This window comes from Canis aureus, chromosome 38 (genome assembly GCF_053574225.1).
Source record: "Canis aureus isolate CA01 chromosome 38, VMU_Caureus_v.1.0, whole genome shotgun sequence".
Taxonomy (NCBI): domain Eukaryota; kingdom Metazoa; phylum Chordata; class Mammalia; order Carnivora; family Canidae; genus Canis; species Canis aureus.
In genome coordinates, this window is record NC_135648.1 from 21,308,903 (window position 1) to 21,336,720 (window position 27,818).

The window sequence follows — 27,818 nt, forward strand, 5'->3', positions numbered from 1 at the left end:
AATATATACATATAGTGAGGCAAATATAAACTAGGGAAAAAATCCAGAAGTTGAAATTCTCAGTTCTACAAAGAGAATTCACTTTACTTCAAAAAAATGAAATCTTAATTCATGCCATTAGCTCTGCTCTGCTCTCTCCCCAAGCCAGACTAAAATAATAGAAAAGAATTTATTATTATTATTATTATTATTTAGATATAAACTGAGGAAAACAAAAAGAATGAAAGCAGCACCTAAAAAGCAGGGAGGCAAGTAGTAAATTATCTACCAAACCCTAAACCAAAGTAGGCAGAGGCAAGAAGCAACCAGCCTTACATCACAGAAGCCCCAAGAGGAACTGGTGGTGGCAGTGGGATGAAGGTGGAGCTAAAACAAGAGAAACTACTGAAAGCCTAAGAATTGTTAGATTCCCAGATCCCACCCCTCCCCCTCCATTGTGGAGAACTAGAGGCATATTCTCTTATAGAAGGCCTATGGATTGGGACACCAGGCTCAGCTGAGGATAGGGGGTACTGAACTTAGAATAGGAAGATCAACTGAAAATGCTATACTGAATGTTGTGATGGCCCTGGCACCTTCACAGACTAGGCAGGTCACAGACGAGGCAGGAGGTCAGGAGAGCCTTGTCTGGGGAATCTGACTATCCAAGATAAAAGACCTAGAAATACTGATATCAGGGCTTCCCTAAGGACACACCCAGTCAGATCACCCTACAGTAAAGACCACCGTTGGCACAGAACTTCCAACTAGCTTTTCAATGCCTCCCTTTAAAATATGAAAAGGTAGGGCAGCCCCGGTGGCTCAGCGGTTTAGCACCACCTGTAGCCCAGGGCGTGATCCTGGAGACCCGGGATCGAGTCTCACGTTGGGCTCCCTGCATGGAGCCTGCTTCTCCCTCTGCCTGTGTCTCTGCCTCTCTCTCTGTGTCTCTCATGAATAAATAAAATCTTAAAAAAATATATGAAAAGGCAGCTAAAGATTACCAAACATTTAAGAAAAATATCTAATATGAAAGGCCAAAACCATTGAGAGGGAACAGAAGGTATACAGAAAGAAGAAACCTTCAAAACCAATGAATAGTATCTCTAGATACATCAATGAAAAACGAAAAGACACTGTATCATGAAATAAGAACAGAATGCAATAAAAGAGGAACATTTAGAGAACAAGAAGAGAGATCTTGGCAATTAAGATTCAATTCAAATATCTCTCTAAGGAGCCCGATTTTATGCCCTTCTTCTGGGAAGACATGTAAATGTTATCACCTCATATTTTACTTGCTGCTTTACTCTTGTGTCTCTTCTATTAAAACTAAATGCCTTTAGTTCAGGGACATCTCTTATTTGTCTTCGTATTGCTAGTGCCTAGTGCTGGAGACAAACAGGCAAGCAGAGTGAGGGTACTATTCATTGACATTATTTCAAGAGAGCAGGTGCTAAATAGCAGTCTTCAGCGGCTCCGCCAGCAGACAGCTGCTGCACCAGATCAAGGAGCCATATATTCAGGGGGAGTACAGAAGAACAGAACTTCTAGGGCAACAATACCCCAGTGTCACAACACCTCTTCTTTCTTTCTTAATTATAGGGCTTGACTCTTCCTACTTAGCCAATCCATGTGGCTCCCATACTCCCACATACCTTCCTTCCTGTGGGTACTTGCTGGGCTTTTCCAGATACAAACTATGAGTACAAATGAGGCAGAGAATTCCAGAGTTCTTTGTGTGTTCCAACTTCAAAGGCATTTGGGGTCACCAGTTGGAAAATGAAAACCACTTATGCCATGGCCTACAAACTAGCTAGGCTCATTATGGGGGGAAAAACATATGGAGGAGAATGCTCACTTGAGCTGCTCTCTGAATGGCAGCTGTGGGAAGCAGCCCCTCGCACAGAATGCCAAGTCAGGAAAATCAAAGGTCCTTCAGGCATAAAAAAGGAGGGTACAGAGGGGCAGCTGGCCACTTATGGTGTGAGTCTGGGCCTCTTGCCGAAAAGCATCTTTATTTGAGAACACCGAGGCTCTGCCCCTTGGATCATCAAGGTTCAAAAATACTTAAATTATCCCCCTTAGGTAATCAGTCTCCCAAAAAGAAATATTTTGAGCATTAGGGGAGATACGAGCTAAGGAGAGCACCGGACATGGCGGGTTCCTTATATTCTTGGTTCCCTTTATTCCATGCCCACAAATAACTTTTATTGCCCACAGGGTCACTGAAGCAAGGGCCCCTTTTGCCTTCCCAAAAAGTAAATAAGGTAAAAGCTCCTTATCAAAAGATCTCTGTTGTTCTCTTAGCTCCTCTGAGAGAAGGAGAAAGAACATTCTGCAAGTAGCTTCCCAAAGCCAGCATATAATAGTGCCAAGTTTCTACTTGATGAAATCACCATGTTGAGTGACCAATTATCCTGGCTTACCAAGGGCTTTCCTAGGTGTAGCACTCAAAGTCCCATGCCCTGGAAAACCCTTCAGGTCCTAGGCAAACTGGGATAGTCAGCCACCCTAATGCCATGGTGCCTTACTGAGGCCAGGCCTACACGTACCTCATCCTACAGAAGAAAGAACTCATAATTCTATCCTCTGAACTTCCAAATGGCCTACAGAATCCGCACACTCACTTGACCGTTAACTACTGTCTGATATTTCAGAAAATGTGATTGGAGATATCAGTGTATGAAGTATATGGGGACCTGGGTCATGGAGGTCACCGCATCCTCCAGGTGTAGCTAGTGGCACATCAGGTGGAATCTGGTGGCCTAGTTTGGTGGACTCCAGTCAACAGACCAGCGCTTTTCAATCTTGGTACTACTGACATTTTAGGCAAGATAATTCTTTGTTGTAGGGGGCTATCGCATGCATTACAGGATTATAGCTGCATCGTGAACTCTAGTACAGCCCCACCCCAGCCATGAAAAAAAAAAGTGTCTACGGACATTTCTAGATGTCCCCTTGGAGGAAAAAGTCACTGTGCTTGAGAATCGCCCTACCAGACCCTTCTGCCTTCCCTGGAACTTGCCAGGGTTCTCTACTCTTTCTTCCCTTCCCATCGCTTGCTAGGAAAAATGTTAAATCTTGGACAGATTAGAAGAGTGTGTATCCAGGGATAAAAGATAGAACACAAGGGAATATACTGGATGGTAACATAATAGCATTGTATGGTGACAAATTGTGGCTGCACTCAGTGAGCACAGCATGCTGTACAGACTTGTTGAATCACTATGTTGTGCCTCCGAAATCAACATAACATTGTGTGGCAACTACACTACAATAAAATAAAACAAAAATAAAAATAAAAGAGTGTATACCAATTTGCCTCATGGCAGAGGACTCCATGCCCAGCCAATTCTCAGCCTGTGCGCCAGGCAGGAACATTTTAGGCTCTGTGCAGAGCAGGAAAGCACTGGCCAATATTCGATTGCCTGGAGATTGCAGTCCTATGAGACAGTTCAGTCCTCTTCAAACCAGAGCAGCAAGTTCCATGGTTTTCCCACAAAGTATACCTTTTCACTTACTTATTTTTTAAAAATCATAACATATTAGGAGATCTCGGACTCTGAGCAAAGTATGATAGATCCCTGGACACTCTTCTTTTGTGGCTACCTCAAGTCCCCCCTGCAGAAGTGGCAACTTGGGGTTGAGCTGGTTTGGGGTTTGCTGGTTCTCCATCCTACTCCTCCCCAGAAGGAGCAAGTAGCAGAGGCCCATGATGCTTATGAGAAAATAAAAGGATTCATACAATGACTTCCTGTGTCACAGTCTATCTTGGGGAATTCTCTGCCAGGAGAAGGGACTAATAGCTCTTCCTGGTGCCTAGAAGATGCTTGAAAAATAAAATGCACAAGCAAAGCACTGAAAAGACAAAGGGGTTTAGGAAAACCCATCTAGTCTGTAAATGGTTCACATCAGCATGCTTCTGTTTTTTTTTAAAAAGCCTTAACTGCACTTGAAAGAAATGAAAACTTGGGAGTTGAATCAAAGAGTACCATCTATCTACTTGGATTCAGAGCAGAAGAATCACAGAGCAGAAATTCCAAACAAACTGAGTGTCACTGGAGACCGGTCTGATGACTACTCTACCCTATTTGCTTGCTTCATAGTTGCCATGACAAAACAGCCACACCTAGGCTTTTGGACCAAGAACATGGAATTCTCTGATTCCAAATGCCTGTGATGCATGTCACCATGGCCTGTTTTCCTATGAGGGAGGAAAGAAAGAATGGAAGGAAGGAAGGAAGGAAGGAAGGAAGGAAGGAAGGAAGGAAGGAAGGAAGGAAGGAAAGAAGTAAAAAGAAAGAAAGAAGAAACCACAGTGAATAACCAAGTAAACACAGGAAATCTATTTTGCCTCCAGAACACAATGGGGCAACCCCAGAGAATGACACAAAGGCTGGGCCAGCCCTGCAGAAGAAGGGGGCCCTGAAAGGCTTTAGCTACACAACTGGAATATTCCCCGTATGACAACACTAAGTTTCCTGGTGTGCATATGTGTTTTAATTATAATTAACAAACCCTGGCTGGAGAGGACACCACCACTACCTCCTCCTCCCAGCGCATGAAGAAACATGCACCAGCCACAGGCATCATGTGCCTTAAAGCACCAGCCATTTCAAAACAGATTGTGTTTTCTTCTCCAAACCTGAAGCCTGCCTCTTTACTGAGGTTTGGCCTTTGAAAACCCCAGGGAGTTGATGCCAAGCCCTCTCTGCCTGAATTGGCCCCTTTGATCAGGTGCCTTTAGGATCCTGTGCTTCCTCTAGCGTACCTGCTCTCGTCTCAAACCCACAGATCCATCCCAGAACTGATGCGAAACCTTGAACATTAAGTCCTTCCCAGCAGGCATATATGAATGGCGCAAAACAGACTGTGTTCCTTGCCATTAGGTCTGGGGTCCCTGGCTTGCAGCTAATGGGCATCAGTTGTGCTGATGAAGGCCTGGGCTGGTCTCTGGCGATTATGCCCCAATGAGGCCAGAGTTAGTCTGCACAACTGAGGAAGGAGCTTATTTTAAGAGTTTTGGCTCATTCAGTTTAAGAATGTGAAGAAAAGAAATGGGTGGAGTCACCCCCAATGGGGACCACGCACTGTTAACCTCAGCTCAGTTCTGCTGCTGATGTGACTATGGCCACAAGCTGCCAAATGCTGCTTCCCTCTGCTTGTTAAAGAGCCAGGCACCCATCTGACTTACTGAGTACAGCTCATTCAGGACCTTCATCAAATCATCTTGGAGCTGCTGGCCGACTTCTTTACTCTGCAAGGAAAGAAGAATGAAGGTTAATTGGGGAACAGAAGGAGTAAGTAGGGGGCGACAAAGGCAAGATCTGCATTGGCTCTATAACTAACACAGACTCAATTAAGGCCCATTATTTAATCCAGCAAATCAGATAACCACTCCGATCAGACCCAATTATGGTCAGATTACTCAAAGAGTTTGAATAAAATGAAATGTGCCCCTCCTATAGCCTTGCTAAGGCAACCGTGTGGAGGGCGAATGAGTGTAAGCTTCGATTTTTCGGAAGCCTACACTCCGAAGAGCAGGCCTGAAAGCCATATCCTACCTAGTGACTGTTGGGAAGTGGAGTAAGCTTTCTTGGACACTTGCACTTGAGCTTTCTTGAGAATTGTGCAAGAAAGTCAGATGCGAAATAGGATGCCATAGAAAGAAATATATAAATATCCAAGGACTTCAAAGTACCTCACTACGTAGGAACCTCCAAGCAGGAAGGAGGGATAGGTCCTACTTGATTCATTTCTACCACAAACTCCCAGGGCAGTGGAACCCCAATAATGACTGGTTTGGACATTAGCTAATGTTACTGGATTCTGATAATACATATTAAGGGGTTTCCAACAGGTTAATCTTAAGCAGTGTGGTTCTTGGGTTCTTTGTTACTACCACCCAGGGCTGGAATCTAACTACACGTACAGAATAGTTGAAATAAAGAAGCAGGAAGGAGAAAAGAGCCATGCCTTCTAAACTGAGTGGTTTTTTTTTTGTTGTTTTTTTTGTTTTTTTTAAACTGAGTGTTTTAAGCTGAGGTCAAGAGCAGGGGATAAAACTGATTGGCATCACTGGGTCATTGAGAGAGAAAGTCCTTGTTTTATTGTCTGCCAACTCCTTCTAGTTCTTTCCTACCAATCAGATACCAACAATGCCCTTCTAACAGAAGGTAGAGTACTACCTCTGGCATGGCTCTGCTTCCAGGCAAAGAAAGAGAGAGGTCTTGCACGTCAGAAACATAATCATTTATGATCTTGCTTTATATTCAAGATGTATGACTTTAAAACCATTCTTTTTTACTACCAAAGGAATATATGTTTATTGTAATTAATAAGAAAACTGGAAAAAGAAAAAACAAAACAAAAACAAACCCCAAATGCAAGAAAACCATAGGAAACATTCAAAAAGAAAAAGTAACTTTTAATTCTTAACACTAAGAAATCAACACGTTTTTCTTGTCTTTTCTGTATGATTTTCATGAAATCAGGGTTGCATTATACACACTATAACTTATTCACTTAAACATTTGTGAACAGTTACCTCTATATTATTCTAGAACATAATGAAAGATGATATTGATGTAGCTCCAATTCTTGGACATTCACTTTGCTTACAAATTTTTATGACAAAATATGCCGTATTACATTACTTTGTGTATCATCTATGCACACACCTTTCATCATTTTCTCCTAGAAGTCACATTGCTGAGTCAAAGACTATTCATTTATGCCATTAAACTGCCCTTGAGAAAAACTGTACCAATGAAAAATACCACCAGAAGCATATAAGCCTGTCACTTCACCTTTTTTTCTCTTGACAATTGGGTATGGCATCCTACTGTGATCTGCAGTTCTTTGTACTGAACCTGAACTTCTTTTTTTACATGTCCCTCAGTCATTTTCATGTCTCTTTAATGCTCTGCCTTTGTTTTATTATGGAATTAATTATGGGATATAACATATGTGTGACCTTTGTTGTGGGAAGGCAGGACTTTTTACACCTGGTAGTGTGGAAATGGGTAAGAGGAGCCCTGAAGGAGCAATCACAAGACTCTCCTATTCCTGGCTCCTCCACCATCAAGAAGATAACTTTGAACAACAAGATTCATCTCTCTGGGCCCCTGTTTTCTTTTCCATAAAATGAAAGTCTAACGCATATCTAAGGCCCCTCCCTAACCTTGGCCATTCTATGATTCTTCATGATCTTTTGCCTGTCTTCTTGAGTCCATATTAGATTCAACCACCACCCAGTTCAGTGTACAGCTCGTTGGCTTCACTTCCCAAAGTAGAAGATAATGAGTAAGTTCTCCTTGGGGGCTGAGATGTTCTACAAAATGCACAGCTTCGGGGTTATCTTGTCAGTCTTAAATTTACCATTCCCAAACGTCTCTCATTCAATGCCCTTAACCACTGAAAGAGGCCACAAGAGGAAATGCCTTTTATCTAGAATCTAGCGTACCAGCCTCTCCTTCCCATCATGAGGAAAGCTGAGCTCCACTGAAGCAGCAGAGACCCAAGGAGGTGAAGTGAGGCAAAATGACTCACCAGCCAGCCCCAGAGTCAGCAACAAGGCCAGGAAGTGACCATGAGTATCACTTCCAAGCTCCCTGCCCCCCAAATGCCCTGCCCTCCCACCTCCAGGTCAACCCCGCTGCCAGCAGGCTCCAGACCTCCCTTACCACCTCCTTGTGTTTAAATGGTGGAGGTTATGGGAGAAAGCTCCCATTCCCCTACCCTGTTGCTTACCCAGGTCTTCAATAACTTAGCCGCAGGAGGAAGGGGGAGGGGAAGAGGGAGGAGAAAAAGCATAACCAATAAAAAAGCAATTAAGCCCAGGCAGATGTTTCCTTTCGTGTACCGATTAGTTGGAAAAGGACCGACTCAACTATTATCCCTGTTTATTTGAACAAGCTGCTGAAGCGATCCTGACTTACGGCTCCCTGTGGCTGAGGGCTGGGCTGGCTGGGCTGGGCACACATGGGGAGCTACCCCAGCGAAGGTGGCCCCCAAAGCCCCCAACACATGGGAACAGTTCTACCCCAAGGAGAGAGGCAGGAAATGGCCAAGGCCTCCCCTCCCTCTCCTCTCACGGATGCTAAAGGGCCACCGGTCTCTATTTCAGAGACCTTCACTGGGGGCCTCTGGGGGCCAGCGCAGCCCAGCAAGCCAGGAAGGGCTTCCGTGCTGGCCGCCCCGTGGAAGGCTTGTGGGAGCTGGGCAGCTACCAGGGGGCCCCACCCAAAGACAAAAGGGACATTTAATCCCGGGAACAACAAAACCTGATGAGGCCGAGGACCTGACAATGAAGTCTGCAGGGCCTTTCCGTTCCCTGTTAAAAAAAAAAAAACAAAAAACAAAAACGCAATGGGTTTCTAGGCAGGGAAGAAAAAGAGAATTTACAGAGCCGTCTTTGTGCGCTATCACACAGCCTGCATCTCTTTTCTTTACAATTTCTTGGAAGAGAATGAGTCATCTAAACATTGCAGGAAACCAAATAGAAGTTGAGGGAAAAAATTACTTTGGGCAAAGTTTTTCTCTTAAATGTTTGCATAGTAATCTTTGCCTGGAAAAAAAAAGAGGATGCCTAAATTTAGAATAGAGATGTGGCACAGTTAACAATGCTGGTTCTATGGGATAGGAAGTGCCATGGTGTCTTAGGCGGGGATCTTTTATTTTGAAACTCACTACAACCGTGTGGCCAGTGTGTTTCCCGGGGAGGAGGGCCCCCCTCTGCCTGCTGCTGGGGCGGAGCTGATCCAAGATTGCTACAGCTCCTGCCAGCTGTGCGTTTGCAAAATGGGCAGGGAATCCTCCTTTTCCAACAGAGAACAGCACTGGATGACAGAAATGAAACGCACAGCCTCATTTCCCCAAGACCATAATCTTCCAAAGCCTCCTCCCTCAAAGAAAAGATGTAGCGGTTGACATGCAAGGAAACAAGAGGCCACGTGGTCTGGGCTGCCCGACACTGGGCTGGGTACACTTCTTTGGATGGATCCATCTCCTGAGCTCGCATGGGTTTGTCTATCGGCATTGACCAAAGAACACAGATTATGAAAAGGGTCTAAAACCAGTCCTCATCAGGGAGATTACCTTTTAACTTATCCTCTAGTTATTTTGCTCAGCACTAGTGCGGTGGGTGGGCTGTTGTTTATGGGCTATCTGTACTACAAAGCCGCAGTATTTGACAGGCACAAAATTATCCCGTTTGTATGAAAGGAAAAAGAGAGGAGGCATGCCTCTGCCATGTGGTGAGAGCTAATCTCAGCGCCGTCCCAAGGCTTAGCTTGTCAGCAGGTAGAAACAGTGGGTCATTTAGTTCCCTGCCGATGAGCCTGTGCCAGCTGTTTTCCAAAAAAAGAATCTAATTTTCAAGGGCACGTATCTCCCTCCACCAGTGCTGCTCCCCCTCCACCCCCAGAGATACTTCTGAGACGAACTGTTTAAAAAATCCAGTTTTAAAATTGAATTTACATTTACAGGTTTCTGAGGAAAGGGATACGAAATCCACATGAAGCTCTGGCAGCAGGAGACGCGCCACCAGATGTACAGTGACAATTTCAGGGGCACTCATTCACCACCTCAAAGAGGCCAAGTTTCAGGAGTTGGAGCTTTGCCTTCAATGCTTGTGGTGGGGAGGATAGGGGTACAAAGAGTGGGTGTTTGGCAGCACGGCCAGTGCTGGGGTTGGTGGACATTATGTCTGGCCTTTCCCCAACCCACCTCAGCTCTTCAAAACAAGTGGCACAGTGTGAAGTTACAGGGTTGCAGGGAGGGGGGCGGCGGTGATCCTGCAGGTCAGAGTTCAGAAATGATTTCTAGATTTTCCCCACAGCCACACCACTTGTGTATATGCAGAGGATCTCTTTCTATTCAGCATGTGCTCATTAAGATACCACGTGACGGCTTCAGGAAGGCTGTGCTCCAGTTACAACTTCATACTCTGGGGAGCCCCAGCTAGTATAAAATACAAATATACTGAATTGCAAGACTTTTATAGAGAGGTAGGCTGGGAACTGCCATGAGAGGGACACTTAAAAGTGCTTTTACCTTCAAGACAGGGTAGACCAGGATTTCAAAATGTACTTTTTAAAAACTGCAATCAATTTTCATATTATGGTGTATCTACAACAAAAGTACTCATTACGCGCAATGCATTCTATTTCCTATTCTTTTTTCTTCTATTTTTTTTATGCTAGTCATAACTCACTACGTTCATTTTACAACTCATTAATGAGTCATTATGCACAGGTTTAAAAAGACTGGGTATGCTGAAATTGTGGAATTAATAAAGAAAATAGTGGGTTAGGGACTAGAGCCCACCAACTAAGACAGGCATTAAATGACTCGCCCTCTCAAGGTAGCTGATGAGATGTTTGGAAGCAGGTTCAACTCTTAGATCTTGGCAAGGGGGAAATGCTGGATTTTAAGGAGTGAGCAATAGTCTGTGTGCAAATATTTATAGAATGACTATTATGTGTCAAGCACTTGTGGTTTGACTGGGAACACAACAGTATACAAAACAGTTTAAAATTTACAAGCCACTGAGAAAGATGGACATTAATCTGGATGTCCAAGCCTATCAGAACACAGCTCTTCTGGTTTCAAAGGCCTTACTAGAATTGGAATTTCTTAAGCTAGTTTTCTATTCAAGATCAATATTTTTTTTCTACCTCAACCAAGAGGATTCTGCACTTTAACCTAACTCCAGAGCAAGTTAAATGGTGAATCTAGCTTGCCAGAAACCGAAATCTGGATTTCAAAAAATCTTGCTATTCTACAGCATATCCTTTTTCTTTGAATTTTCCTTTATAAGTGATAATAGATATTTCAGTTTATAATGACATTGTTTCAGTGACTCCCAGAGTGGGCACATTCTACTTTTAAAGAATCTCTTGAGCTTGTCAGCACCGTAAAAACAAAGCTCACCAGTAGCTCCTTCACTCAGAAGTGAACGGGTGTAGTTACGTGCTCCTGGAGACAAGAGTCATAACTTAAAAGAAAATGTCTGAAACCTGATACCGTCTGAGGCTCAAAATACCTGGCTCAGAATTCACCTTCTAACACAACTGACTTCTCAATCAGATTCTTGTTTAATGATCTGAATTACTTAGCCTAAACAACAAACAAACAGATTATAACTTTTAAAGCACTTTCTGTCTCCCATGGTGTCAATCCCTGCTTTGTGCCTGTACAGGGGCTGCGAGGTAGTCACAGTTGTTGAGTCAATTAGATAAAATGTCTGTTTCAATTTAAACATCGTGCTTTCGTGTAACGACAGAAATAAAACAACAGAGTTGCCTTTACAGCATATAGATCATTAAAAGTGGAAACTCCATCAGAAGGTGCCCACATACACAGGTTACAATTCACAGATGAGACACAAAAGGTGAAATGACTTTTCCAGGGTCACACAGCTATTCAGCACCCAGTGGAGGCCACAAGCAGTACTGGGAGAGGGTGAAGACACACGTAGGCTCTGGACGGAGCAAGAATTGAATCCTGCTTCCACTACCTGATTGCATGACCTCGGGTAAATTATATGACTGCTCTTCGCCTTAGTTTCCACATCTGCAAAATAGGGTGATAATGAGATAATCCACGTAAAGTCCTTAAAACAGAATCTGACACCTAGGATGCTCAATAACCGTTAGGTATCATTCTATTAACACCCACTTGACTGCTCTCCCATCACACCGTGCTCCTGCTTATGTGCCCTCAAAATACATTAATGATCGTGAACTGGGGAAGGTCCCAGAAGCTAACCCCCAGGCAGGATTCCAGCTAAATCTCTGATGGAAGGGTTCTATCAACCCACAGGGAAGAACAATCTTTGCTTTTCCTTATGCCCCCTGCTGCACAATCTAATCTCCTCCTCAGTTACAGTAAGAACCAAAGTAACAATGACTCCATTAGAAATACGCAGTTTTCCTATGGGGAGACAAAAAAAGTAGGTGTGTAGCACAAAGGAGGGAATTGGGAGTGGAAAAGGGTAGTATAGAAGGAAAATAAGGAGGATAGAATTACCTTCTATCCCTTCAGAAAGATTAAACAGAGAAAATCCTTCTCAACTGCACAACTGGGACTTCGTTCAATTGGGGTCATAAATTAAAGAAACAAAGGTAGGAGCTCCCTACTGCCTAGGTCAGAAAAGTCAAAGACTACCCATTACCAAGTTCTGGTTTAATGAAATCCAGGGGCTTTGTCCTCTAGAGCACTTGTTTCTGAAAGCCATTTCCTTAAGGCTTTTCCAGAAGTTCTGCAATGTATGAACAGTCAGACTTAATAACCACAGGAACGCTAGTGGCCCTGGGAGAAAATCCATTCTCTAGCAAGACAGTGATCTCTGTGGATTCAGCTCCTACCTTCCATGGATGCTCACCCTGCTCTGTGACAAGTCACCAGAACCTCTTGCTATGGAAACACATAATTCAGACAAGACTGAGTCCCACTGGACTGGACCAGGGCCAGGGATGGGGCTGGGGGCTGGGAAGAAGCCAAAGGCCCTCTGCTCTCCCAGGACCTTAGATGGCAGAGACTAAAACACAGTGTTGTAACAACTCGAATGTTCCTCTACGGTTGTTCTATCTCTTAGAAGGACCCATTCTAAGACTAAGAAAATAAGCTGAAAGCAAAATCCCTTAAAAGGAAAGAGATAACCAAGTATGAGGCTTCATTTTTTAAATCACTACTGTGACCCTTTTCTTGGCAAATTTCCATCTTTAGCTCTTCTGGATAATGATGTTATTAGCAGAATATAATAATGTCTTCAGGCTCTGATCTCTAGCGCCAAAGCATTTCTTGAGGTCATACTGAAGATCTCCCAGGCAGGACACGGAAGGCATAGAAATGGTGTCTAGGTAACTGTGGTGCCCTGGGTAGACCAGGACACAGGGGACAAAAGACACAAAGGCAAACAGGCAACATGAGAACACAAATCTCTCAGCAACTGTAAAATGAACACTGGAGAAAAAAACAATCGATGGCTTGGAACTGGGCAAGAAGAAGGGAGGGGTGGGGAGAGCCAGAATGATAAGGTGCTTGCATGCATAGGCCCTCCCACAATAAGGAATTCCAGGAGCTGGGGGATGGGAAGAATGCCTGTGTGGCTCCCAGATGGCCGGGAAAGGCTGGAAGAGCACAAGTTAATAGAGCTCATCTGAAAGTTGGCAGCGTGAACACCGAGAGGAGGGCGGCCTGGTAGGAAGTAAAACAGTCAGCAGCACCCGTCCAGGAAATGCCTGGGGCACTGGGAAAATCGCTGATTAAATACTTTCAGAAAGAGGAACCCAGCAGCGAAGCCAATTCATTGAAGGATCCGTGTAGTTTCAGTACTTTTGGAGTTGCCTGAGAATCCCACTGCCTCGAGAGGAGAAGAGGCTCCAGGGGGCTTCAGCTGTGGGGGGACCATTTTCTTGACACTCCCAGTACCAGGGCTGAACCCAAAAAGTTGGATTAAAGTCAGTTCTAGGACACAAGTAGAGCCCTTTATTGGCAGAAGGACTAGAATGCACTTCATTGGGGCTGGGGTGGGGACCGGGGTGGGCCAATTCTGTTCAGATACCGAGGTGGCTTGCAGCCCTTTGTCTTGGTCAGCACTCTAGCACACTGCCACTCCCATCCGGCATGGTCCGAGTACACTCACAATCTACATCCTTGGAAGAGGGCACCTTTCCTCTTGCCAGTACCTCATTCCTGATGAAAAATCATTGGATTATGAGAAGGAAAATGTCCAGGGTTTGAAACTGGCAATTTCCAATCTCTGGCTCTGACTTTGCACCGAAGTGCTTTGATTTTCCTCTTTGATCAGGCTTTATAAATGCTCCAGGCACCCTTGACAAGAACGCGTAGTTGTCTGCAGTTAGGCACTGTGCCCATGTATGTTATTTAGGCAAAGTCTGTTAACTGTTTTTCAACTCTCTATATCTTTACTCAATTTTTCTAATTGTTTTAATCATTCATCAAGGCAGGAGTATTAAATCTCCCAGTGAGGTTGATGATTTGTCTGTTCCTTGTTTTAATTCTGACTTAAGTACTGTAAGGCTGTTATTAAGTATATGCTATTTCCTGGTAACTTTAATCTCCAATTATTATAAAATGTCTCCCTCTATCACTGATAATACTTTTTGAATTTTAAAATCTACTTGGTCTGATCTTATCAAATCCTCTTTTCCCTTTAAATCTTTCTATATGCTTATATTTAAGGCATGTGTCTTCTCTTAATAAGTGACATACGCTTTGGTTTTATTTAAAATCTGTTTGACAATCTACCTTTTAATTTTACATGAGTCAATTTATCCTTGTAATTATTGATACATTTATATCCACCAAACGGCTATATGCCATTCTACCTGTCTACCTGTCTCTATAGCCTCCTTTCCTCTTATTTTTTATCTTCTTTTTCTCTTCCATTTTTAAAAATTCAGTGAAATTTACTCTTTTGGCATATTCTATGTGTTTTGTGAAATCCACCATTATTAAAACACTGGATAGTTCCATCACTCACCAAAAAAAAAAAAAAAAAAAAAAAAAAAGCTCTCCTGCTGCCTCTCCATAGTCAAACTCTCTTCCACCCTTTACCCCTGGAAGCCACTGCTGTGTTCCAATGACCCAACAGTTTTGCCTTTACCAGAATTATTTTTACCTTCTTTGGGGCCATTTCTTATTAATTGAATTTCCTGCTCTTTTAGATTGGTACAGTGATATTTCTCTATTAGTGACCTTACCTAAATAAACTATAATATATATCCTTGACTTGCCAAAGTCTAATATAAATGAACTCTTACCACTTTTTGCACAATCCTATTAAACCAATTTCCCCACCCCTACCTAGGAATAGACTCTATCGTTGCCATTTAATTTTTTATGTGCTTAAAACCTCACATGGAATCATTATTTTTCAAATAGTCAATCATTTAGGTGTACACTATTTCTTCTCCTGTATCTCAAGGCTTCTATCTGGGATTATCTTCTTTCTGCATTAAGAATATCATTTAGTATTTCTTTTAGAGCAGGGCTGCTGGTGATAAATTCTCCAAGTTTTTTCTTGCCTGAAAAAGTCTAGTTCATCTGTATTTTAAAAGATATTTCTTTCAGCTTTTCATTCCACTGTCTCTTGTCTTCCACTACTTCTGCTGTGAACTCAGCTATCAATCTTGCTGTTATTCCTTTGAAGGTAATATGCCTTCTCTCTCTCTCTAAATCTTTTAAGGATTTAGATTCTCTCTGTCATGGTTTCCAACAATTTCCCTATAATGTGCCTACATGTTATTTTCTTTGTTTATCCTACCTGAGGTTCATAATGCATCTTCAACCGGCAACTTGAGATCTTTCTCTAGTTTGGGACTATTCGCCACCATTATCTCTTCAAATATTGTTTCCACCCATTCTCTCTATTCCCTTCTTCTGGAACTTAATGTGTATGCATGTTAGGCCCCTTCACCATATCCCATAAGTCTTCTATGCTCTTTTTTTCTATTTGCCGTCCTTTTACCTCTCTAAGCTTCAGTAGATAAATTTTTTCTGACCTACCTTTCAGTTCATTAATTCTTTATGCTTTGGCTAATTCTCTATTCTTTGACTAATCTGTTCAATCCAGACATTGAGCTCTTTATTTTACTGTATGTTTTCAGTATTAAAATTTCTGCTTCAGTCTTCCTTTTTTTTAATACAGATAAAATTCACACACCATACAGTTCATCATTTTAAAGTGCAAAATTAAAAAAGAAATAAGATGTACAATTCAGTGGTTTTTAGTATATTCACAATATACTAAAGGTTGTGCAATAACCACCGTTATCTAGTTCCATAACATTTCATCACCCCAAAAAGAAACCTCATACCTGTTAGTATGCACTCCCACCATCACCACCCACTTCCCCCAGCTCTGGGTAACCACTAATCTCCTTTCTGTCTCTGTGGGTTTGTCCACTTTGGATATTTCCTATCCATGGAATCACTTAATATGTGGCTTTTTTCACCTAGCATATTGTTTTCAAGGTCCATCTGTGCCATATCAGAATTTATTTCCTTTTTGTGGCTGAGGAATATCCCATTGAATGGATATGTTACATTTTTTTTAACACATTAATCAGCTGGTGAATATTTGGATTGTTTCTATTTGGAGGTTATTATGAATAATGCCACTATGAACATTCATGTACAAGTTTTTCTGTGAGCCTGTTTTCAATCCTCTTGGGTATACATATGTAGGAAAATGTAATTGCTGGGTCATAGGGTAACTCTACGTTTATGTTTTTGCATAAGTTTTGCTTACATTTTTGAGGAACTGCCAAATTGTTTTCACAGCATCTGCACCATTTTACAATCCCACCAGCAATGTATGAGGGTTCCAAGGTCTCAACATCCTTGCCAACACTTGTTCTTTTCTTATTTTTCTTTAATTATAGCCATCCCAGTGGGTATGAAATGGTATTTCATTGTGGTTTTGATTTGCAGTTCCCTAATGATGAACAGTGTTGACCATCTTTTCATGTGCTTATTGGCCATTCGTATACCTTCTTTGGAGAAATGTCTATGCAAGCCTTTCTTGTTTTGCAAAATTGGGTTGTCTTCTTGTTACGGAGTTGTAAGAATTTCTTATGTATTCTGAATACTAGATCCTTATCAGATATATGATTTGAAAATATTTTCTCTGAGTCTACAGGTTATCTTTTTAATCCTTTTGATAATGTCTTTTGAAGCACAGAAGTTTATAATTTTGATGAAGTTCAATTTATGTATCTTTTTCTATTATTGCTCGTGTTTGGTGCCATATCTAAGAAAAGTTACCTAACCCACCAAAGTCACTAAGATTTATGCCTGTTTTCTGCTTTGGTGTCATATCTAAGAAATACTACCTAATCCAAGGTCAAAGATTTATTCCTGTTTTCTTCCAATAGTTTAAGCTCTTATGTGTACTTGTTTCATCCATTTTAAGTTGTTTCTTCCTTTTTTTTTTTAAGATTTTATTTATTTATTCATGAAAGACACACACAGAGAGAGAGAGAGGCACAGACACAGGCAAAGGGAGAAGCAGGCTCCATGCAGGGAGCCTGACGTGGGACTTGGTCACAGGTCTCCAGGATCACGCCTTGGGCTGAAGGCGGCGCTAAACCACTGAGCCACCAGGGCTACCCAGTTTCTTCTTTATAATATCCAATTTTTTGTTATTATTTTATTTCATAACTGTATTAAAGAGAGTTAAAGTTTGTCTGATAACCATTATATGGATCTCCTGTGGGTATGTTGTTTTTCTTACAAGCACGACTCACACAGAATGATGAGTGGGAACTATTAGGCCTAAGATGATAGTATCTTCCACTAGAGAGGATTTAAATTTGCTTCTAGCCACTACTATCCTAGATCACCTTAATCCAATTAGAGATTATGATAATTTGAAGCCAGGCTTCATTCCTGTGAGACTGCTAAAGTCTATTTCTGGTTCATCCTTCCTTCTAAGCTGTATCCCTCTGGGGTCCTAAAAGCCTGGAGAAGTTTACCAGGGCTCCCCCTCCTTGGCCTTGTATTCCAGTTTTTGTCCTGTTAGCCCCACAAGGCTACTAAAAGCTCTGCTTGGCTTCTTGGCTCTCAGTGATTTTTTTCTAGAATAGTAGATGCCTCCTGGGGAAAAACAGCTCCAAAGGAGCAGAAGGTTGGTCTACATTACCTAAGCTGCCTTTTCTAGAAGTTCAACCCAAAGTCTAAACTTTGAGGACATAGATTATTTTATGTTTATGTGTAGCCCTCACCAGGTCCAGTGCAATACTGGATACCTAACAAGTAATGAAATATGCTTTGTATAAAAGAGTGAATGGGTAGGGGTGAAAGTGAAGGCTTACCACATTTATGTTTTAAAGTTATTCATTTCCCAGGACATGGTGACCAAAATATTCTGGTAAAATAAAAAAGAAGCAAATCTGAGGTTTTAAATACAGTTCCTCATTACTTCCTTAGGGGCTTTTCAAAAACCACAGTCCATCAAAGGGCAGGAGGGGGCTGAATCTACCTCACATAAAAGGAATCTATGAAATTAGCTGTAGTGATTCAGAATCCAGATTCAAATCTCAGGCATTCTCTGGTGACTCAGAGTCCACAAAATGGAGGAACTTCACATGACGTTCTAAAAATGAAGACATACAATGGACCATTTGGGGATCCAAGGATGGTTTGGCCATCTAGTTCCTGGGACATAAGAGAAGATGTCAGCTTCCCCAGCTATCCCAAATTCCTTAGCACCAAACTGGCCTTTTCTATGTGACACCAGCATAAAATCAGCTAGAAGTAATCATCGACTTCTCATCCTCTCTCCAAGAAGTGGCCATGAGCTGTTGACTTCTCCTTCACGACATGTCTGACATCTGTCCTCTTTTCATCCCTCCTGGCACCACTAGCAGGCTGCAGGCCTTCATTCCCTTGCCCCCAGATTAGAGGCCCCATCTTTCTGAACAACAGCTCCATGACATCATTCTCCTAGCAATAAACCTTCCACGGTTCCCAAATGCTCTCCAGAGAATCAAGTTTAAACTCCTTGGTTGGGCATTAGGGGCTCTTTTCAGCTTTGTTTCAACTACTCGCCTCATAAATACTCTGATTCAGGCAAACTACTGTACCCACCACCCTCTGAAGAGTCCCCACTCATTCCTGTGCTCTTTCGTCCCGGAGCCAGTCACTTCTATGTGGAAAGGCCCTTCCACCCTGTTCCCCCAACACTCGCAAATACCTTCCTTTTCCAGGTCTAATTATGAAATCATTTTCATTCACTAAAAACCCAGCCCAAATGTCACTTCTCTGCATTCTGTATGGAAAGGATATAGGACCACACCTGTCATAGGGTAAATCTTCAATACATATTTTTTTAAAAAGCGAGTGCTGGAGCGCCTGGGTGGCTCAGTGGTTGTGTCTCAGTGTCTGCTTCAGTGGTTGTGGCTAGGGTCTGCCTTTGGCTCAGGTCATGATCCTGGGGTCCTGGGATCAAGTCCTGCATCAGGCTCCCTGTAGGGAGCCTGCTTCTCCCTCTGCCTATGCCTCTGCCTCTCTCTGTGTCTCTCATGAATAAATAAATAAAAAATTGAAAAAAAAAGGTGAGTGTCTGTGGTTGCAGGGGAGGAAGGATGTAATTTTCAATCAACAACGATATGGAAGTAAATCCCAACTTTCTTTTTTCAATTAAATTGTGCCCTACCTTACACTATATATAAAAACTGGCTTCATGGGGATGGCTTTAGACCACAGTGTGAAAGATAAAACTATGACTTTTAGAAGATAATGCAATGGAATATCTTCAAGACCTCAGGATAGAAAAGGCTTTCTTCGACATGATAGAAAAAACACTAACCATAAAAGAAAATGGGTGCAACCACACTGAAATTAGGAGCTTTTACTAGTCAATAGAAAATACTAAAAAAAAAAAAAAAAAAAAAAAAAAAAAAAAAAAAAAGGTCACAGTGTAGGAGAATATATGTCTAATAGATATAATCAGTAAAATGACTAATATTCAGGATAGGTAGTTCACGAGAGAATATATCTACATGGTCAGTAAAAATATGGAAAGGACCTCCGACTCATTAGTAATCACAAAAATGCAAACTAAAACCAATATGACAATAGCTAACATTAAAACAGGTCAAAACAAAATGAGAGCTAAAATTAAAAATTTTATCATACTAAACGTTGGCAAGAATGTAGAAAAATGAACTCTCATACATTGTTGGTGGGGGTGAAAATGACTAGTAACATTTTGGAAAATACTTTAGCATTACATAGTAAAGAAGGAGATATGTGTATTTTTTCACCCAGCAATTCCACTACTAGGCATTTCCCCTAGAAATCTGGTCATGTGTACATGGATATGCACATATGAGAATGTTCACAGGGGCATAGTTTGCATTAGTCCCACATCAAAACAACCCAAATGCCCACTGATAACAAAATGAGCATTGATAAGTAAATTGTGGTGAATTCATAAATGGGGCTCTATAGCGATGGAACTCACAAACCGTGGCAAACAAAAGAAGCAAGATGCAAAATTAAACTACACTGTGTAGAGGTGAATAAGTAAAAGATGTAATTTAAGAAAAGAAAGGGAGTGGCGCCCAGATGGCTCAGTTGGTTGAGGGGCCACCTCTTGATTTCGGCTCAGGTCATGATCTTGGGGTTCTAGGACTAAGCCCCCTGAGTTGGGCTCTGTGCTCAGTGGGGAGGCTGCTTGAGGATTCTCCCTCTCTCTCTGCCCCCCTTACTCTACTCACACTCGCTTTCTCCCTCCCCCCCCCAAATAAATAAATAAATCTTGGGGGGGGTGGAAAGCACAAAAAGGCAAGGGAATAATTATCACAAAATTAGGACAGCGGAGGAAACAGAGTTGTGACTACAAGGAACACAGCAGGGACTTCTGAGGTGCTGATAAGGTTCTCAGTACCTTCTTGTGTGGCTAGTTACTTGTGTGCTTGCTTTAGAGTCACTCATTTATTGTACACAGATATTTTACACACTTTTCAAGTTTTAAAAACTGAAAAAAAGAAAGTTGCATGATGGATGAGTGATATCTATCATAAATGCGGAAAGAGGGTTTTTGCTGGTTGACACTGGTTCACAGGTCATGAACAACCACGCTGGACATAAGCTCTCCCTCTAACACCTGTACTCTATTCTCTGGCAATTATTATCGTGGAACACTATCTCTTATTTACAGGACATGTATCATATCTACATGATCTTGATTAGAGCTATTTATGCAAATGTCTTCTCCCCTTTCAATTATAACATAAGCTTCTGAAGGACCTGGACTACATCTCTACAACCAGTAATTAATAAAAATAATAACTGTCGCTTACATTTACCTGATGGCTTATTGTGCACTAGTCATTTATAGGCATAATCCTATTTAATCTTAGTAATAACTCAAGCTATTATTCTCTCTATTTTGTGGATGCTCCAGCTTAGAGAGGTAAAGCAATCTGTCCATAGGAACAGCTATTAAGTGCAAGAGTTAGGGGTGCCTGGGTTAAGCATCAGACTCTTGACTTCAGCTTGGGTTGTGATCTCAGGGTCATGAGATTGAGCCCTGCATTGGGCTCCCTGCTCAGTGCAGACTCTGCTTGAGATTCTTTTTGCCCTTCCCACTCATGCTCTCTCTCTCTCTCAAATAAATAAATAAATCTTTAAAAAAAAATTACAAGAGTTAGAATTCGAACTCAGAATATTCCTAGTCTGTCACATTTGTAGCCTCTTCCTCTAGTCCAAGGCCTTCCATGCAGGAAGCCCCCAATAATTATTTCTTGGGCGGAAACGAGAGAATGAAAGGCCAACAACTTTCACAGCAAGAAAGAGAGGCAGAATACAAAACAATAGTCTCGATGAATCAGTTTTCAAATCCTCAGGTCTATACTGCTGTAAAGGCGAGGATTCCATCTATTGAAAAGAGAATCATGTATACAGAGCTGTAGAAACGAGCTGCTAGGATATTCTGGTGAGAGGGAGTGAATCCAAAACTTAATTAGCTCTTAAATCCATTTTGCTGTATTTGGATGGTTGGCAGTTCAAAGGGCAAATGGCAAACGCATGTCTCATGTCTCACGGTGCAGATGAAAGGGAGCCAGAGGTTACCGACCACTGCTTCACCACTGACGTGGTGGCCAGGGTGGAAGCCTTCAACAGTCTGTCTGTTCTTCACTTTGGTCTTGGGACTTCAGGATGAATGGGATGAGGACAGTGGTAAATGACAAGAGTGAGCACTGTTCTAGGGGGCACTGTCCTACGAGAGTTCAGGCACCAATCTTCTTGGGGAGCCCCAAGGAAGGCAGTGGAAATAGGCATAAAGCAAAGCGTGCTTTCAGGAGTTCCCTTAGTGCCTAGTGGAGAAGTGAGAAGCAGAGGGAAGGGAAAGGAAGGCATTTTTTGATCCAAACCAATAACAAGAAGCACGATCAAAGCATCGCTTGCCATTTGTTATCGAAAAAAAAGCAACAGCAGGCCTTCCTGCATTCCTGCCTTTCTATGCTGGGCTGCCCTCTCCACTTGGGGATGGAGAGTGTGGCTGTAGGCTGGCCTCTCCCCCTGATTATCCCCAGCCCCCAACTCCTGGGGACAATTGAGCTGTGTCTCTGGCATGTGTGGAACTGCAGGTCATGGCCATATTTAACGAGAACATTCATTCTCCACAGGCACTACGGGGCTCCTCAAAACGCCCTTTGTGTCACTGTGCCTTTCTCTCCACGGCACACACACACCCCCCCACACACACATACTAATTTAATCAAGATGTCCTAGCTCGTAGATGGTGGACTCGTCAGTTCCGCATTCTTCGCGGCAGTAGGGCTTTGAAGCAAAATATGTAGGGCCGAAGACAGCAGGTTGAGGAGATGGGGTCAGGTCTCCAAGCCAGGGCATGTCAACTTTTTGTGCAAACCCAATGCATAAAGGGTACACTAAGTTTGTGATATATTCTTACCGTTTTTCTTTAAATATTCTGAAAAGGCTGAGAAATGTTTTCCTAGGCAAGTGCACAAACATTCAGAAGCAAAGGAGGAGAAAAGCAAAGAAAAAGAGAGAAAAGAAAAAGAAAAAAATTTATTCAACAGCCCTAAGTCAGGGCTGTTTCTAGAATATAGAACTAGAAGAGAGCTTGATATCACAATTATGCCTGCTCTTTCTGTCCAATCTCCCTTCCACTCACCATGATTTTTAAAATCTGAAAACTTTGTCCTATCTGAGAACCAGATTTTAATGCAGATTTGCTTCTCTGACCACAGCCAATCTCCAGAGAATCTCAAAATTGTGGTAGGGAGTTAAAGCAATAAGAAAAATAAACAAAGAAACCATCTGGAAGCTGGGTCCCCACCCAGGTTACCTGATTCCCAGTCTCATTCTTTCCCTATGCTGTGGTGTCTCCCAAAGAGAGCCTCACTGCTCATTGCCACTTTCTGAGTTGATTTGCAAATGCCCAGCTGAACCTCTGATACCCAAGTCTTGTGGTCTAGGAGTCAAATCTATTCAAGGAAGGCATGAGGCAGGGGATCTCAGGCAACCTAGCTGAGAACTGATTAGAACACATGTTGAAATTTCTCTTGTCAACCACAGATCCATTTTGCCATGACCTCCTGCCTAGGACATCTAACCCATTCCCTCCATTATCTGCTTGCCAGTTTAATCAGCTCCCATCACTGTGGACAGAAATGTAGTCAAAGAGCTATTGTTTCATGACCCATAAGGGGGTTTGCAGAAACCTAGCAAGCAGGACTCCAGACTACAAGAGGAGTGTATCCTTCATAGCTTTTGGAGCAAAAAGAATCTTGTGCTCTCTTCCTGTCTGGCTCAAGTAGGCAACTGGCCTGGGGTCAGGACAACCCTGAATGCTTAGGCTAATCCCAGGGTTCTTGTGTAATTTTACAAACCCAAGTAAGCTCCTAGTCAAAAAACTGAAAGCTTTCAGCTCCCTTGCAAAGCTGTCCTCAAAAAGTTCACCACCCCCTAGCAAAGAAGCATCTCTCCTCTGCAGCTTCTTAAGGTAAGAACTGGCTCTCTGCCCTGTTCCCCTCCCTCTTTTGGCTAACCTGCCCAAATTTTCTCTTTTCTGGAAAAGCCGATAAAAAAAAAAAAAAAAAAAGTTTCCCTGATCCTGTCAAATCCTGAGACTACGGCCTACGGCTGTAGGTTTTGCATGAGGGCAGAGAACAGTTAATCAGTACTTGCTAAAATGAACTGAATCAGCAGGGAGCAGCACCATGATGCCTTATTTCATCCAGGTCAAAGCTGCACAAGGTGTGAGTCTGGGACCTGGCCTAACTGAGATACCGGATTACATCTCGAGGCCAGGAACATACAGCTGGAAGACTCTTTGTCTGCAATGGGAAGGCCTGGTTTCCTACCTAAGAGACATCTGATCCGGAGAGCCAGAGGCTAGCTTTCCTCCAGGGCTGGTGGGAGAATGAGGCAGAACTCAGCGTAGCCCCGAGCTATGTGGTGTCAGGCCAGAGGCAACAGGCTGACATCAGGTCCTTACATCTAACCTGGGGAGGAAACCCATCCTGTGTGTCAGAAATCATCTGCTCTGATTACAACACCCTTTTTCATCTTCCTGGCCCAGGAGAGGATATGCACTGATAACTTTAATAATGCCAGCAGGTACAATTAATTTCCTTTCCTGCTCTTCATATACTGTTATGTGAAGGGGACTGGAAGGACAAAATTAAACCCCACTGGGGCAGCAGCCTGAAGCCCTGAAACAGGCAGACTGCTCAGAACTCAGCATGGCCAACCTCGCCCTGTGTTTCAGCACAGGGACCAATGCTAACCCTCATAGTGCTTGAGAGACCTCTGTGGCCTTGAGGGCAAGGCTAATTCTTTTGTGGTTGGGTAACAGTGACTACAGAATTAAATTAAATTAAATTTAAAAGCCCAGGCAGGATTTGATTGGAGTCTAACGGACATAGTAATTAAGCAAGATTTAATCAAAGTGATACGGACATATTTTATGCTGTTTCAAAGAGGAATATCTATTTTATTGGGTAATGTGTTCTGCATCTAATATATCCCTAATGCAAAGTTTTTTATGACTCTATGAAGGGTTTTCTGAACTAAAAACTTGCTAAAATCAACGGGAAAAGGATTTCTTGACTTATGCAACATTTCTCATCCAAAACAGTTCCATAGCCTTTGCCATCGTCATCCTCACACCATTTCTAGGAGAATAAGCCGGCAAAAAGGATGCTTTCTCATTCCATTTGCAAACGGGCCCACAGAGGTCTGGGAAGGCCAACTTCTTGAATAAGGCTCACAAGAAGGTAACACTAGAGTTGGAAGAGATCTTTTGTTTGAACTCCCTATTTCAGCCTCATACTGTTGTATTCCTTCTCCCCATTAGTGGAAAGGATAAGAAAAATGCCTAAAATTGGGATGTCTGGGTGGCTCAGTGGTTGAGCATCTGCCTTCAGCTCAGCGTGTGATCCTGGGGTCCTGGGATCGAGTCCCACATCAGGGTCCCTGCATGAAGCCTGCTTCTCCCTCTGCCTATGTCTCTGCCTCTCTCTTTGTCTCAAATAAATAAATAAATAAATAAATAAATAAATAAATCTGAAAGAAAGAAAGAAAAGAAAGAAAAGAAAGAAAGAAAGAAAGAAAGATGCCTAAAAGCTCCCCTGAGGATACCACAGTTCCCTAAGGTTCATTCCAAAACCCAAGCCCAGTGGCATCTGCTCAGATCCCTTCCTTCCTCACTGCTTCCAAGTACCCACCACAGAGAGGCCTCTTCTCACATCGGTTCTATGAACCATGTTACTCATTTTCTTTGGCTTATTTAATTTGCTTATCTCTCCTCAGTTCTTTCACTAGGCCTCTTCACTTCCAGGGCTCAGCTATCAGTTTAATACATGGTCAATGTTCAGATCTCCTTTCCAACTGTAATCCTCACTACACGTTTGCTGTGCCATGTGTGACTCTGAGCTGAGGAAGACTGGGGTCATTTCCTGGAGACAGCACTGGCCAGAGGTTAGCAGACCTGGTCGCCTTGCCCCCAGCTCTGCTACTACTAGCCAGGGTGACCTAACGCAAGTCACTGCTAGCTGGCACTTCAATTCTTCACTAATCGCAGGGCAGGACTAGAATCAGAGGCTCTTTCACATACTTTCCCCAATAAATGGCAAACTCCAACTTCTGATGGCTCAGGTCAAAATGCCTGCAGTCATCTCTGACACTTCTTTTTATCACAGGCACATTCAATTCAGCACAATCCTTCTGGCTCCATCTTCAGAACAAATCCCAGAATCTGACACTTGTCGCAATCACCATGCCCACCACTCTGTTCCAATCCGCCATCATCTCCTGCCTGAGTTTACAGAAGCCTCCTGAATTGCTCTTCTATTCTGCACTCACCTTGTTCCTCCTTCAGTCTTAACACAGAAGCCAGAATAATCCTACTGAAACAGGAATCAGATTATATCATTCCTTTTTGTTCCAAATCCTCACGTGCCTCTCTAGTGGCCTCCAAGGCCCTTCCTGACGCAGCCTGTCTCCATCCCCCAACCATGTCTACCGCTCTGCCTCCTCCTTCCTATGCACAAGGCCTGGCTGCTTCTCTGCACACTCCCATTGCAGGGCCTTAGACATGCTGTCTCCTCTGCCCGAAAGACCCTCCTCAGAGGCAAAAGCCCTAACTGCCTTTAAGAAGCAATTCAAATGCCGATTTATCAGTAAGGCCTTCCCTGACCACCCTCCATAAAATACCAATAGCCCCAGCACAGCCATATTCCTTGCCCTGCTTTATTATATCATTACCTAGCATCTTATACATTCACAAGTTCATCTGTATATTGTGTTTTTCTCCTACTAGAGCATAGGCAGCCAGACACTTTTCCTGTTGTTATCTGCTGTATTACAGTGCCTACCACTGTGTCTGGAACACAGGAGGCACACTGTAAATATTTGTTGAATGACTCAATGAACTGTGATTCCTTTCTAGTATTTACCTCCTCCCACCTCATGTCAGGTCACTCATACTCCCATCTATAATTTCTTTGCTGTGTCTTTTTGTAAGTCCTGTCCTTTCAGTTCCCACTGCCATGATCCAAGAACTGGCTTCTATTATCCCCCTGAGTTACTGTAGTAGGCTCCCAGATAGTTTCTTCCATCCTAAAGCCACCAATATCACTGCAGATCATGGCTTTCAGTATTTCATTGCCCTACTTAAAATGAACAATGGCTTTCTTTGACCTGTGGCTGGGATGCCTAGAGTTGGCCTTCAAAGAGCTCAGGGTCTAAGCTCATCTCACCTACTTCTCTCGCTGCTGGCCAACAGGAAGCTTCTGCTGCTATATTACAGGGAACAACATCTCTAATAGGGGCAAAAAGGTAGGAGAGGAAGTCAGCACCAGATAATATGGAAATATTCAAAAGATATTTCTGTAAGATAAGAAACAGATGAATAATTAAGACTCCTGGCAGCAGGTGATTAAAAGAACATCAGCCCAACTCTTTCCCTTCTAAGAAGCTTGCCTGATCACCTCTCATGAATCTGTTCCTTTTCCAAGCTCCTACAGACAACTCGTTATCTGCACCACTCCTTAAATGGATGTCTTAAGTTATAACCTGCTTTGAGAGCCTCTGGCCGCCCATCCAGCTGAAATACACACACACACACACACACACACACACACACTCCAAGATCTTGAACCATGTTTTAATTTTGCCTTGCAGTATGTTTAGAGCGGCAAGCTGAATATTGAGCAATTACAGGCAATTAAATAGTAGTGATTAAATTGAACTGAATGAACTGGTAGTGGTACTTGTGCTTTTGGATTTAAATAAAGCAATGTTCTTTTCTTTTAAGGTCCCTGAAAGAAGAGTCAGGTGGGCTATGTCATTTTCCTGCCTGAGACCTCAAAGACTCAGAAAGGCCACTGACTCAGAGAAAGCGCAAAAAGAGAAGGCTTTTTTTCTACTCTCCACCCTCAAAATGAACATCAAAAGGAAAACAAGGTCATGGGAAGAGGCAAGGCAGGAAGAGATGCGATGCTTATGTGGGCAGAAGGCTTGGATTATCTTGGCTTTGGAGAGGAGATGATTAAAGCTACAGAATGGGTCTCCCAGTTCGCCCTCTTTCTTTCCTCTCTACCCTGTATGAGAGCACACCGAGGAAAAAGATTAGCTTAGAGAAGCAAAGACCACCCTAGCAGGGAGAAGGCACAGGGGCATACTCTCCTCTGAGAAGAACCGAGCTCCACAGAGCACTTTCTTTTCTTTTCCTTGACTTTAATCGAGGAATAATTGGCAAATAGGGGTGGACACATTGAAAGTGTACAACATACACTTGATATACATACACATTGTGGAATGAT

General features: G+C 42.7%; 1 protein-coding gene and 1 long non-coding RNA gene across 12 annotated transcripts in view; one reads left to right on the plus strand and one right to left on the minus strand.

Moving 5' to 3' along the window:
• Window positions 1-27,818, minus strand: part of SRGAP2 (SLIT-ROBO Rho GTPase activating protein 2) — a 233,339-nt gene that overhangs the window by 73,255 nt on the left and 132,266 nt on the right. For all 11 annotated transcript variants that reach the window (XM_077887124.1, XM_077887122.1, XM_077887123.1 and 8 more), the window contains exon 5: window positions 5,177-5,239. In XM_077887124.1, coding sequence (XP_077743250.1) covers window positions 5,177-5,239 — 63 coding nt within the window. The remainder of the gene's footprint in view (window positions 1-5,176; window positions 5,240-27,818) is intronic.
• Window positions 4,167-27,749, plus strand: LOC144307377 (uncharacterized). The gene is made up of 3 exons (XR_013374264.1): window positions 4,167-5,282; window positions 24,632-24,770; window positions 27,311-27,749. It is a non-coding gene; the product is annotated as an uncharacterized LOC144307377 (long non-coding RNA).